This window comes from Panthera onca, chromosome C1, assembly GCF_046562875.1.
Source record: "Panthera onca isolate mPanOnc1 chromosome C1, mPanOnc1 haplotype 2, whole genome shotgun sequence".
NCBI classification, from domain to species: Eukaryota; Metazoa; Chordata; class Mammalia; order Carnivora; family Felidae; genus Panthera; species Panthera onca.
The window spans coordinates 163,720,645-163,733,932 of NC_138346.1; the positions used below are offsets into that span (position 1 = coordinate 163,720,645).

Consider the following 13,288-nt stretch of genomic DNA (forward strand, 5'->3'; position numbering starts at 1 on the left):
CTCTCAATATAATACATAAATAAACTAAAAAAAAAAGATTCTATATGCTTCAAGATAGGATACTGAAAGATTTTTTAACCAACAAAAAAGTAGAAACATTGCATTTATGCTGCATTTAGAATTTGGCGACAGCCCATAAATGGTCACAATCCTAAAATATTGGGACAGGGAGTGAAGGAGAAACTAGGCAGTAGAGGACAATGGCTCTTAAATGGAAATCATTGCTGGTTTTGTCCCTTAACTGGAATCTTATACAATCATAAATGAAATTCCATTTGATCATTTCTCTGTACTTTTCTCAATAACTTTTAGTTTTTCTGTAAGGATAACTCGACCACTTCAGGAAATACATTATAATCTTTTTCTTTTGTGTCTTAAATTTCTCTCTCTAGCTCCTTAGACTTTTCAACCAAATACTATGATTCTAAAAGCTTATCTTTGAGGACTCTGCTAAAAAGCATAGAATAATTTCAAACACTGCTTTTCTTTTCTTTTCTTTTCTTTTCTTTTCTTTTCTTTTCTTTTCTTTTTTAATGTTTTTCTTTATTTTTTGAGAGAGAGAGAAACAGAGTGCGAATAGGGCGGGGCAGAAAGAGAGGGAGACACAGAATCGGAAGCAGGCTCCAGGCTCTGAGCTGTCAGCACAGAGGCCCATGCAGGGCTCAAACCCATGAACGACAAGACCATGATCTGAGTGGAAGTTGGACGCTTAACTGACTGAGCCACCCAGGCACCCCTAAAACACTGCTTTTCTTGAGAGTATATTTTATAAGTTCAGATATGTATGTCATGGACTGAATGTTTTTGTCCCACTTCCCAATTCATATTTTAAAGTCTTAACCTCCAGTGTGATAGTGTTTAGATGTGAGCCTTTGGGAAGTAAATCAGAGTTAGATGATGTCTTTGAGGATGGGGCCCTCATAATGGGATCGGTGCCCTTATAAGAAGAGATGCTAGAGAACCAGCCTCTCTCCCTCTTTCTCAGTTTTTCTTTTTGTGCATCACAAAGAAAAGGTTGTGTGAGCACACTGAAAGACGGTAGCTGCTTTTAAGCCAAAAGAGGAGACCTCAAAATGAAACCTATCTTGCCAACACTTTGATTCTGGACTTCCCAGCCTCCAGAACTGTGATACATAAATTTATGTTGTTTAAGCCACCTAGTCTGTGATATTTTATTATGGTAGCCCGAGAAGACTAAGACAATATATTATTATATTTGCAAATCAGTATAAAACATTTTTCTAAGAACTTGATGTTATCATGTTATTAATCATCACACAAATGAACATAAACAGCAGTAAATAAATGTCTTTTTGATTATTACTATTAAAGCCTATTATAATTTATTGAAGGCTATCTAACACTAAGTCTCACAACAACCTCTGAAATGAATTATTATTTCCATTTCTCAGATGAAACAATTGCAGTTCTGAGATGTGAAGTGACATGTCCAAGGTCAATTAGGTTAATCAGTGGAGAAGCCAGGATTGGAATCTGTCTAGTTCCAAGGCTTGCAAACATGCCCCTCTGCCATACTGCTTAGGTACAATGAAGGAGATTAAATATTCTCAAGACATGATCTCAGACCTTAAGGAGCCTATATTCCAGTTGGTAGGACGTGGCAAAATAATGGAAAAGTTTAAATCATGATACAAAAGATAAACAAAGAACTTATATAACAAATGAAAAAATATCACAAGTTAAGAGTGTTCTCTACCTTATATATATAGTTCCCAAAACTTATCTGTCCATGAAACTTATCTTTGTGTCATACCTATTCAAATTCCCAATAATAACTGTTTTGAGAAATATAATTCAGAAAATGCTGGTCTACTTTGTAGGTGTACTAGAGCTTTTGATTTAGAAGAGGAAGCTGTAGCAGTCTGGGTGGGCAGAAGAAATAAGAATTACGTTGTAAAAACAGTAAATGTATTTCTTGAATCCAAAACCCGGAAATGCAAATTAAATAAGTCAGTAATTTTTTACTTTATCAAACTATTTTTTGAAAACATTTATTGAATATGTGCACTTTCTATTTATTAATACATTTAATCCTCACAACATTCTTATGAGGTAGGCATTATTATTATGATTTCTATTTATAAGGAGGAATCTAAGGCTTTGTTGCCCAATAACGAATCAAAGAGCCTGGTTTTGAACCCAGAAGGTCTGGCTCCAGAACCAAAGCTATCAACACTATGGTAAACTTCCTCTCTAAGGCAGCTTCATTTTAAACTGGCACTTCAGGTAATTCTGATGCAGGCACAACAGATTCAGGTTTGAGAAGATAGCTGATAACTGTAAGCTGAATCTAGATAGTTGTTCTCAAACTTGAGCATATCATAATCCCCTAAAGGTCTTGTTTATACAGAGATTGAGGGCGCAACGCCCAAAGTTTCTCATTCAGTAGACCTGGGTTTGTCTCAGAATGTGCATTTCTAACAAATTCCCAGTTGAAGCTGATGCTGCTGATCAGACAACCACATGTTGAAAACCACCAGTTTAGACCATGTAAAAACTTGAATATTTATGTAAATGGATTTCAGTTTCATCCAGTGAAGTGTGCGTGTGTGTGTGTGTTTTGTCTTTAATTAAAAAAATTTTTTTTAATAGTTATTTATTTTTGAGACAGAGAGAGAGAGCAAGAGTGGGGGAGGGACAAAGAGAGAGACACAGAATCTGAAACAGGCTCCAGGCTCTAAGCTGTCAGCACAGAGCCCGATGTGGGGAACAAATTCACAGACCGTGAGATCATGACCTGAACTGAAGTCAGATGCTCAACCGACTGAGCTACCCAGGTGCCCCTGTCTTTAATTTTTTGACTAGAATAACATTACATAATGGAAAAGTCAAGAACTACAGAGTATTTGATAAAATCAAGTCTCCTTATTTTTCTCTATTCACCAGCTCCCGCATTCTCCTCCCCAAACTGGTGTACATTTCTAGTTTCTTATGTATCCGTCTATGAAACAGGAAAACAGAAGGAAGAATGTTTTAGTGTTCAGGTACCTAGAATAAAGCTCACTTATTTTCTTGTGATAACAGTATAGTAAATAGACTACTGGAATTTACTATCTGGGGTATTGATATCACATAAGCTAAACATCGGGATCAGAGAACTAGAGAATTTTAGATGCAGGTAGAAATTATAAGTGAGGAAACTGAGCCACAGAAAGGTTAAATAACTTGTCCAAGTTCACACAGTAAGTGGCATAGCCAATATTCACATCCGTGATGTTTGACTCCACAGGCAGTGCTCCTTGCACTATCCCTTAGGAATCTGAGGCCCATCAAGAAGAAAGGTCTTACTCAGCTTTGCTAAGTTACATAGATTGTCTGGTTTCCAGTCCAGAAATATTTCTGTTTGACCATACACTGTGAGGGAATGACATTTTAAAATTTCCATTCACATTTTTGAGTTTTTATTGCTTTTTTTAAATTGTTAAAAATGTTTATTGATTTTGAGAGAGAGAGAGAGAGAGAGCGCACACAAATGGGGGAAGGGCAGAGAGGGAAGGAGACACAGAATCTGAAGCAGGCTCCAGGCTCTGAGCTGTCAGCACAGAGTCTGACACGGAGCTCAAATCCACAAACTGTGAGATCATGACCTGAGCCAAAGTTGGAAGCTCAGCCAACTGAGCCACCCAGGAACCCCAACTTTTTATGACTTTTGACCAAGACAATGGAGCTAAGAAAGAGAGGGCTTAGTATGCAGTTTTTCTTACTATGGAAAATCCTTTGCCTCTACAGCAGTGTGACCCATTAAATTACCAAATACTATGAAATGTAGGATACAATTATCATATATAGTATTAAGAGGCATCATAGGTCAATCGACAGCTTAGCTATGAAATCTATTGACTTCTCTCAGCCTCAGTCTCTAACTGTTGATGGGAAGATAATAATATACACAGAATGGTGTTAATGGGGACTTTAACTAAATAAGAATCGGGGTAAAGCACAAAACATGGTGTCTGGTGCCATGTGAGTAAAAAAAAAGTTATTTATTATTTTCATTGTATATTTGCCTCTTCAAGTGGCTGGAACTCCTAGGTACAATTTAATGTTGGACAACAAAAATAATCAATTTTACAAGTCATTTCACACAAAAGTCATGGAATCTTTTTCAACTGTGAAAAATGTTGAAAAATTAATTCTTCCAGCACTTTTTACTAGTTGGACTATTAAAAATGACCAAAGAGGAGCACTTAGGTGGCTCAGTTGGCTGAGTGTCCAACCCTCAATTTCAGTTCAGGTCGTGATCCCAGGGTCGTGGGACTGAGCCCCATGTCAGGTCCACCTGCACTGAGCATGGAGCCTGCTTGAGATTCTCACTCTCTCTCCGTGTGCCCTTTCCCCCACTAGCATGCTTTCTCTCTCTCTAAAATAAAAATAAAAATGAACAAAGATAAGTCTAACATATTGAAACATTCTAAGTGTAGAATGAGATTAACACTACAGCTGGTCATAACATTTCCAGGATTTTGGAGAGTTCTAGGTAGAATGTTTAATAATAAACTGCCGACTATTCTTTTCACAAAACGCTTTTTGCATGTGATCTGGGATGCCATTAAATAACATCATAATAAAATTTCACCTCTAGCCTTTGCACTGAACCTCTGATGTATCAATTCTGAATTCCCTAAGAAAAATAAAGCTATTATTATTGCTATTGTTATTATTTTTACTTCATACAGATTGCTTATTAAAGTATATTATAAAATTTTAGATATATAATATTTTTTTGCCATACATGCAAATTCAAATTATATATATGCAAGTGCTACGTTGAAGTGAGAATATAAGTTAGAAAATGGTCTTGTAATTTTACTATACAAACGATGATGTGATATAAAACAGATACCTTCAAACTTGTTGGTCTTTATAGTCTTAAAAATTATTGATAACCCTAAAAACTTGCATTTATATTTTTTATATCTATTGGTATCTACTATATAATAAATTAAAACAAGAATTTTAAAAATAATTATTATGTAAAATAATAATAAACCTATAACATGTTAAGATAAATAACATATTTTTATTCAAAGTAATGATATTTTTCTAAACAAAAACATTTAGTGAAAAAGGTAACATTGTTTTTATTTTTGCAAATCTCTTCAATGTTGGGTTTAATAGATGATATTAGATTCTCCTATCTGCTTATGTATTCAATTTGTTGTGATATATTGTTTTGACTGAATTGTGCATAAAAATATCCAGCCTCACACACATGCGTAGTTGGAAAAGGGAGAAGTATTTCAATAGTTTTTTTGGATAATTGTGATTATTCTTTGATACTACACCAAAACTCGCCAAGTGGCTGTTTTTTAGGGGATAACTGCAATGTAGAATCTGAAACTGTATCAATGAACTTTTCTTATTCTTCATACCAATACATTAAAATCAACTGGCCTATTCTGCATTTTGAATGGGTCTTTTACTCATGCCTGATCTTGTAACTCATGCGTTGGTTATTTAGAAAGCGTTGCTTCACTGAGTTGTACAGGTTTTCCAGATGTTGACACATTTCATAATACACTATCAACAAATTATGTTAATTTATATCATACTAGTCTTATCAGAAAAGCCTATAAGTATTGGGAAGCTGTCAAGCTCACAGTGGCAGATAGGAATTTTCCAAAATTCCAATTTTTGCTTGACAGCTCAAATTTTATTGTCAGTCACAAATTCTGTCAGTTGTTTTCCTTGAAGTGATGAGCTCACTTTGTTCATTTTTGACAAAATGTCTGGCAAAAACCCAAGTTTAAATAACCAGTTTGTCAGTCATTCTCCTTTTTGTTGAAGACTATGTCTTAGGTTCACAGCAAAAGTGAATAGAAGGTATAGAGATTTCCCACACACTTCCCAGTGGCTTCTTTTTGTTTGTTTGTTTTTTCACCTTTTTTTTTTTCAGTCCATGTCTCTAATACTTTCCTTTTATTTTCCCTGAAACAATAATCAAATTAAGATAATGACACTTAAAATAACTAAAAAAAAATGAGCTTCTATGATAAAATTCTTAACCTTTATCCCTCTAAACCAGTAATCAACTTCTGAGTTAAATAGGCCCATTTATCTTTGATGAATATTTTTTCATACCTTCAAAGGCAAATAATTATTAATTTTTAAAAATTAAAACGCTTAAAAGAAGACTAAGTATGGAAATAACCTAGCATCCAAATTCACAGCTAATCTAGCATCCGAATTCACACCAAACTCACACCAAAAGTTGCATACTAAAAAAAGCAACTTTTCTTTGTGTATTTTTAGATTATCCACCCTTTTTAATTTGTCTTCACAGAGCTAGGGTAATTGATTTATATATTTATATAAAATTATGTGAACATGAGTGGTAAAATATCAAGCATGATCTTGGTAGGCCTAAATGGAGTTGAATTCAGTTTCTCCTGAGTATTGACCTAAAGAAGAAAATTAGTGCCTAAGAATATAATTATATAGGAAGAGTTGTTTTTTTTTTTTTTTCAAGCATCAGGCTGATAAAGATGATTACTTTTGTGTACCCCAAAGGAATGTTAATTTCTCTCTATATTGGAGACAATGTGAATAAATGCAGAGAGAAATATATTGCATGGTATTAACATTAAAATATTAAAAATAGATGAGATTTTTAAAAATAGCTGAAATTTTCACTACTTTCTAAAGTTTGGATATTGGTATTTGAATTTAGTCAAATTGTTCTACTCTTGGATTTTCCATATCCATTTTCCATATCCATTTTCCATATCAGTGGTTACTTGCCAACTTGGGGTGAGGAGGGGAGAGAGAGAGAAAAGGGGACAAGAAACGTTTGGGATTGAAGAATATGTTTATCATTTTGATTGTGGTGATGGTTTCATGGCTTTCGATCTATGTCAAAACCTATCATATTGTAGATTTTAAATATGTGCAGTTTATTACATGTCAATTACACACATTAAATATTACTTTAAAAAAATTAATGTTTAGTTTTTTGAGAGAGAGAGAGATCAAACAGGGGAGGGGCAGAGAGAGAAGGAGAGACAGGCTGGAGCAGTCTCTAGGCTTTGAGTTGTCAGCACAGAGCCTGATGTAGGGCTTAAACTTACAAGCCATGAGCTCATGACCTGAACTGAAGTCAGATGCTTAACTGACTGAGCCACCCACGTGCCCCAAACCTCACTTTAAAAAATGGCCACTCTTCCCTCACTCCCCAAATATACCCAAATCTGTTAAATTATGGATTTCTGTAATTCTTCATACTGACGTGTGAGGCAAGATTCCTATACAATGAACTTACATAATTTTAGAATGAAGAGAGTCTATCAATTCCTCACTTCACACAAGTTATAAACAAAAGCATTTTCAGTGAAACATTGATAACAATACATATTTCTTAAAGAATCGTGAACCAAATGTTAATGGCAACATAAAATTAGGAAGAGGTTGCTCTCAAATAAATGGAATATATTTTATCCTTAAAAGGCAATTATGAGGTCATCATCTTGAAGCTTTCAAAAATGCAAGCTAATAGAGAGTATAATGCTAGATGAAATAAGTCAGAAAAAGACAAATACCATATGATTTCACTTGTGTGGAATTTAAGAAGCAAGAAAAAAAAAAGCAAGCAAAGGAAAAAAGAGAGAGAGAGAGACAGAGAGACAGAGAAACGAAGAACCAGATGCTTAACTATAGAGAACACACTGATGGTAACCAGAGGGTAGAAGGGTGGGGAGATGGCTGAAATAGGTGATGGGGATTTAAAGAGCGCATTTGTGTGATGATTGCTGGGAGATGTATGGAATTGCTGAATCACTATATTGTACACCTGAAACGAATATAGCACTGTATGTCAACTATACCGGAATTGAAATAAAAACTGAATTAAAAAATTCAAGAATAACCACATTAAAATTTGTAATAAAAATTTAAGAGAGATGCAATATAATTTACTACAAACTATAAAAATTCAATTGAAAAAGCTCTGCACTTCCATTTGATTATTTAGTATTTCATATTTATTTTTTCTTTCTTTATATTTTCTTTCAAATTTTTATTTAAAATCTAAGTGTTGAATCACTAAATTCTACTCCTGAGGTAGAATATTGTTCTAGATTTTAGTGATTCATCACTTACTTATAACACCCGGTGCTCAACACAAGTGCCTTCCTTAATACCCATCACCCATTAGTATTTAATATTTAATGCTAGCATTGAAATAATAAAATTGGCATATGCCATTTAAAAAATGCATGTTAAACAGGTGTCTATCTCTTTGGCTTCTAAAAATACATTGAACTTCTATAAATATCAATTGGTAATATAACTTTATTATATTATTATAAGTAACTTTTACAGTACTATTATATGGCACTATTGCTATAAAACAATTACTAACATAATGTATAAATCATTTATAGTGTAATGGTAATATAGACTACAGAGTTTATACAAATCGATTTGATTTTGTAAGACATATCCAAGTGAATTTAGAGCTTCTACTCAGTCAAAAACATCAAGCTAATAGTATCTGGGAAATTATAGGCAATAACATAATTGAAGATCTAGGTAATCCCTTTGCTTAAGAAAAAGTCATAGTTATTTCTTGTGATATTATATAGTTAAATGTCAATGCAATGTTCAGATATAAAAGTAAATTAAGATAGTAGAAAATGTTTTGAAGTAAAAAAATCTAACATATCGTTTTGTTTCTGGCTTAGAGGGGCTGACTGGTATGAAACTTTGGCACTTACTTTCCGATTGTATTGGGTAGTATTGTAAGTTGATTGTCATCTACTTTGAGAGTAGTTAGTTTTTTCAAAAGACCTAAAACAGAGAAGAAGTTTTATTAATACATAAGAACAGATCTCTAACAGAAAATACAATATGAAAGAAAAGGAATCACTTGTGAGGAATATTTGTCATGCCAATAGGCTGCACTCTGTTCATATAAACCTACAAATAAACCTACAAATTTGCATGTGCTCTAGTTTTGACTGTCCAGTTGCAAAAACTTTACTTACATCAGTGGGAGTTCAAGTACATCAAAGCAGACAAATAAACAAAATGTAGGGCTCCATAGAAACTTAAGTTGACAGCAATACTACCACATTTCCCTTATCTATTTTGCTGCAAATGGACCAGATGAAAAATTTTAAGCCAGCTGTGACTTAATGTATAATTAATTCGTAAGCACTAAAAAATAACATTTTTTATTTGTGATACAAATTAAAAACAAATCTGAATTAAGCCTAATGATCAACAAATGGGCACTGAGGTATTGTGATGCAGTGACTATAATTATGGACTTGGAAAATTACAACATATGACCTCATACTTTTTTTGTTACCATAAATCCTTGAACTTGGATCAGCAGAAAGTACACAAACTTGCAATTTTAATATACCGAGTAGAAGTGGCCAAGAATTGAAGTTTCAACTATTTATATTTCACTGTCAGATTTATGCCTTCCATACCCTTACTGCCTACTCTATTCCCAGGGTTCTAAGGAGTAATAGCCACAGAGTAATTGAAGTACAGCTTCCTTTACCCAGCCATAATTTAATCTTTGGTATCAATATGGCTTAAATAGCCAAAGTCCAAGGGCAAAGCATGGTTATTTTTTGTTTTACATTGGAAATATGCATATAAGCTGTAGGCTACTTGTTTTGCAGAAAACTAGTTTTGATGGATATGGTAGGTTCCATGGTAAAATGTGTTTGGGAATTACTAAATTAAACAACATTAAACATATTTCTTAAATGAAGTTTTCCTAGGAGCTTTTAATATATTAATGTAGCAATGTGACTCTCCAAAGTTATTGCAGAATGTGTGTAAGTGTGCAGGGTCTTGTTCAGCTAGTGTTTGATGAATGTGCTTTGAAAAGCATCGCTGTAGATCATGCCCATCCACCTCAAATATTCTGAGGATTCCTTAAAAGCATAAAGTCAGAATATATTTGAAATAAAAACCAATCATTGCACTTAAAATTGCAGTACCCTCAGTTACATATTCTGTAGAAGCACTCAGAATCTCTAGTGAAGAGAAAGGGTCTCACTGTCAAACTGCTGTGAGAAAATATCTACAAAATATCAAAACTTAATACATCAGCTTGTGCCCCCAGGATACACTGCTGAAGATAGCAGCACCTGGGAAAGACGACAATTCTCACTGGGGTAATTTGTCTCTGAAGTTTGCACACCCACTGCCATATTTATCTATGTTTAAAGGGTGAGTGAATCACTTCATCTTCTCTAGTGTGTATGTAAAAAATGTCAACCTTGGAAATATGAAAGAACTCCTAAGCTTGTTCATCAACTGTGAAAAGCAAACAGGGGACGATGAATTACAGCTAAATTTTTTATGACTTGGTAGCCCTAATCAAACGACTGCACCTGCCCACCAATGGAGCTAGAAGGTGGTTGACAGTCTCCACATCACTTGACTGGGTCATAAGAAGTTTTGAGCTGGGTCACAAATGGCTGTGCAAACACCATGAAGCCAGGTTGCAAGGTATCCTTTAAGAGAATGACAGTACTTAAGTCTAAAAGTAGTGGTGAAAAAATCTTGAAGCATGTTAGGGACTAAAACCAAAAGGTTGATGCAACAAAGTTTTTCGAAGAATGGAGTAGAGGCTCTGACAGCTGATAGAAGCTTCTGCAGCTTTAAAGGTGGAAGCAAGTTAGGTCTCTTTTCTTAGTTCCATGTCTGTGGATTTAAAGGAATCACACTCATTTGTGATGTGGCAACTTTGTCACTCACATATTCTATCTAAGAGGATGCTCTTTGGACAGATTCTGGAGCTTCTATAGGAATATGGTTGTCTGTAGAGCAGAAATAGAGCATCAACCTTACCTTCATTGCTCATGACTTCCTCGGGCAGATAATTCCTTTATTGCATTTCTATATCATATCTTCTTGGGCTTTCTTCTTCTACTCTACAGGAATCAAAGGCATTCTATCTTGTTCCTTCCCTCTATTTGGGTTTTTCCCTAATTCCCCACCTCTTTATCCTACACTCCCAACTAAGAAGTATTGAAGAGAAAGAAAGAGGAGGCCTTTTACTATGGTTTTCGCTACTTATATATAAATATATAATAAGCAGTAATGTTTTAAACATTAATATGTTTTATCAGAATAGCTAATATTTACACGATAGTTACAGATATGTAATAAAACTTTGAAAAACCAAATAGCTGTGTGCTCATCAAATCTGAGATTATAATAATTATCATATTATTATAATAGCTAATACAAGCACTTACTATGTGCCAGTTACTATCCTAAGCAATTCTATATATATGAATTCACTTATTGCTGAAAATAATCCCATGATGCAGGTACTACTACTGCCCCACTTAATAGATGAAGAAACTGAGCGCAGAGAGATTAAGTAGCTGGTCTAAGGTCACAAAGCTAATAAGATAGAAAAGCCAGAATTTGAACTCAGGTAACTTGACTATGAAGTCTGTGTCCTTAACCATTAAGTAAAAAAGATAAATTATTTTGGAAAGTAAAAAAAAAATTAATTAAAGCTCTCTCTAGAAGAGCAAAAGAGCCCCCTTCATTTTCCCTGGAACCAGACAAGGAAAGGGATTCAGCATGCAGGGGTTGTTGAGTAAATCACTCCATTGAAATACCTCACGGCTGTAGAACTAAAATAGATGTGAAGGAAGTAAAGATTTTAATTTTAGTTGCTATTTTCCTTTATTGGTACTATGAAATTTCTTATCTTTTTTTGTTTTAAATGTTGGTAGCCCAATAATGTCAAAATAAAGAAGACAAGATGCAATTTCCCATCAGAATCAATCCCAATCAGAATCTATGAATTCTTTTAGGGCCTGAGGACACAGCTCTCAGTCTCCTATCTCAGATACTTCTCTTGATCAAGAAGGGGATTTTTGGAGGGAAGTCAGCTATTGTACGTGTATAATCAGGGACTCTGGCAACTCTGCAGATGCATAAATGTAATCTTCCCTGAAAGGTCAATAGAGTTTAAAGATCTTGTCTGAGGAGTAAGCTACTATCACAAAGTTACTTTCCTAATTTGAGAACCATTCAGATTCTTAATTAAGGTATTAAAATACATAGTATCACCTGTCTATCTTAGTTGGCTTTATGTCAGCCAAGTATCCAATCTGATGTTTTCTATCACCTATCCATGCTGTCTTCCCCAGACCAGAAAGCTACTTTCCTGGTCTTCTTTCTTAAAGGAAGGTATTTTAAACAAATAATTATATCATCTTTTGTTTTACTATGTGCCATTTTTATTTCCAGAATTTCTAATTTTTTTTTAAAAACCACCTATTCTTAGTAAGAGTTCTTATTTTTGTTTTATTAGTTATTATTTTTATGAATGTTATTCTAACTTTTGTGTATTTGACAATCTACACATACTTAAAAATCATTTTTTACATTTCTTGGTGACTTCGGTTTCTCCTGGGTAAATTTTCCTATTTGTTTGAGTTTTTGGTTGTGGTTATAACATTAGTTTTCCTTTAAAATTTTCATTTGCATGCTCATTTGTGAAAGTGAACGTTTTCTCTTTACCAATGCTCACCCCTCTCTGCCTGATAGTTTTGTAGTTACCTCCCCTGACTCCCAAGTTTCTGGAGTGGGAGTATAAGGCATGTATTTTGACTAGGTGGTTATCTTGACTAGATGATCATTGCTGTCATCTTAATTAAAGGATGCTCTTTTTAACCATTACACTTCCTCACTTTCTACTACATAAAAGAGTATTTTCTAAACTTATCTAATTATAAGTTTCATCTAGGATGTTTAATAAAAACAAATTAGAGGGCCTACCACAAACTTACTGAATCAGAATTTTCAGAGAAACAGCCTGGAAATGTGTAAGTGCCTAATAAAACTGTCAGATAAGTCTTACAATGGAATGAGTTGGAAAAATACTGTTATAATACAGTATGTAATTATATAAATCAAAAAGTTATTAAATCTAGACAGAAAGAAATTCTAGCCTGTTTTTCAAAACTAGTATCCTCTATTAGCCTGAAGGAATATGAAAATGGAAGCAGTCAAATAGTGAAGAAAAATTTGGAAAACTGCTTTATCTTCTAGCTTCCTTCTAATTAGAGTACCTAGGTGTAACTTAATTTTCAGAAGCTTTAATAAGTTCAAGAATATATGACACATTGTATTCAAAGAGTGTTTAAAAACTAACACCCAAAGTTAGGTAATTTGCTGATTATCCTCCTAAGTCCTCTCATAAATAATAGTAAGATATGTACACAAAACAGTTTACTTATTATTAAATTAGATTCTTTAATTACCTTACTCATATAAAAAT

At 33.9% G+C, this 13,288-nt stretch overlaps 1 protein-coding gene across 6 annotated transcripts in view; it reads right to left on the bottom strand.

The window, feature by feature from the left end:
* Positions 1-13,288, bottom strand: part of LRRC7 (leucine rich repeat containing 7) — a 561,274-nt gene that overhangs the window by 134,815 nt on the left and 413,171 nt on the right. For all 6 annotated transcript variants that reach the window (XM_078451792.2, XM_078451793.2, XM_078451796.2 and 3 more), the window contains one exon: positions 8,733-8,805. In XM_078451792.2, coding sequence (XP_078307918.1) covers positions 8,733-8,805 — 73 coding nt within the window. The remainder of the gene's footprint in view (positions 1-8,732; positions 8,806-13,288) is intronic.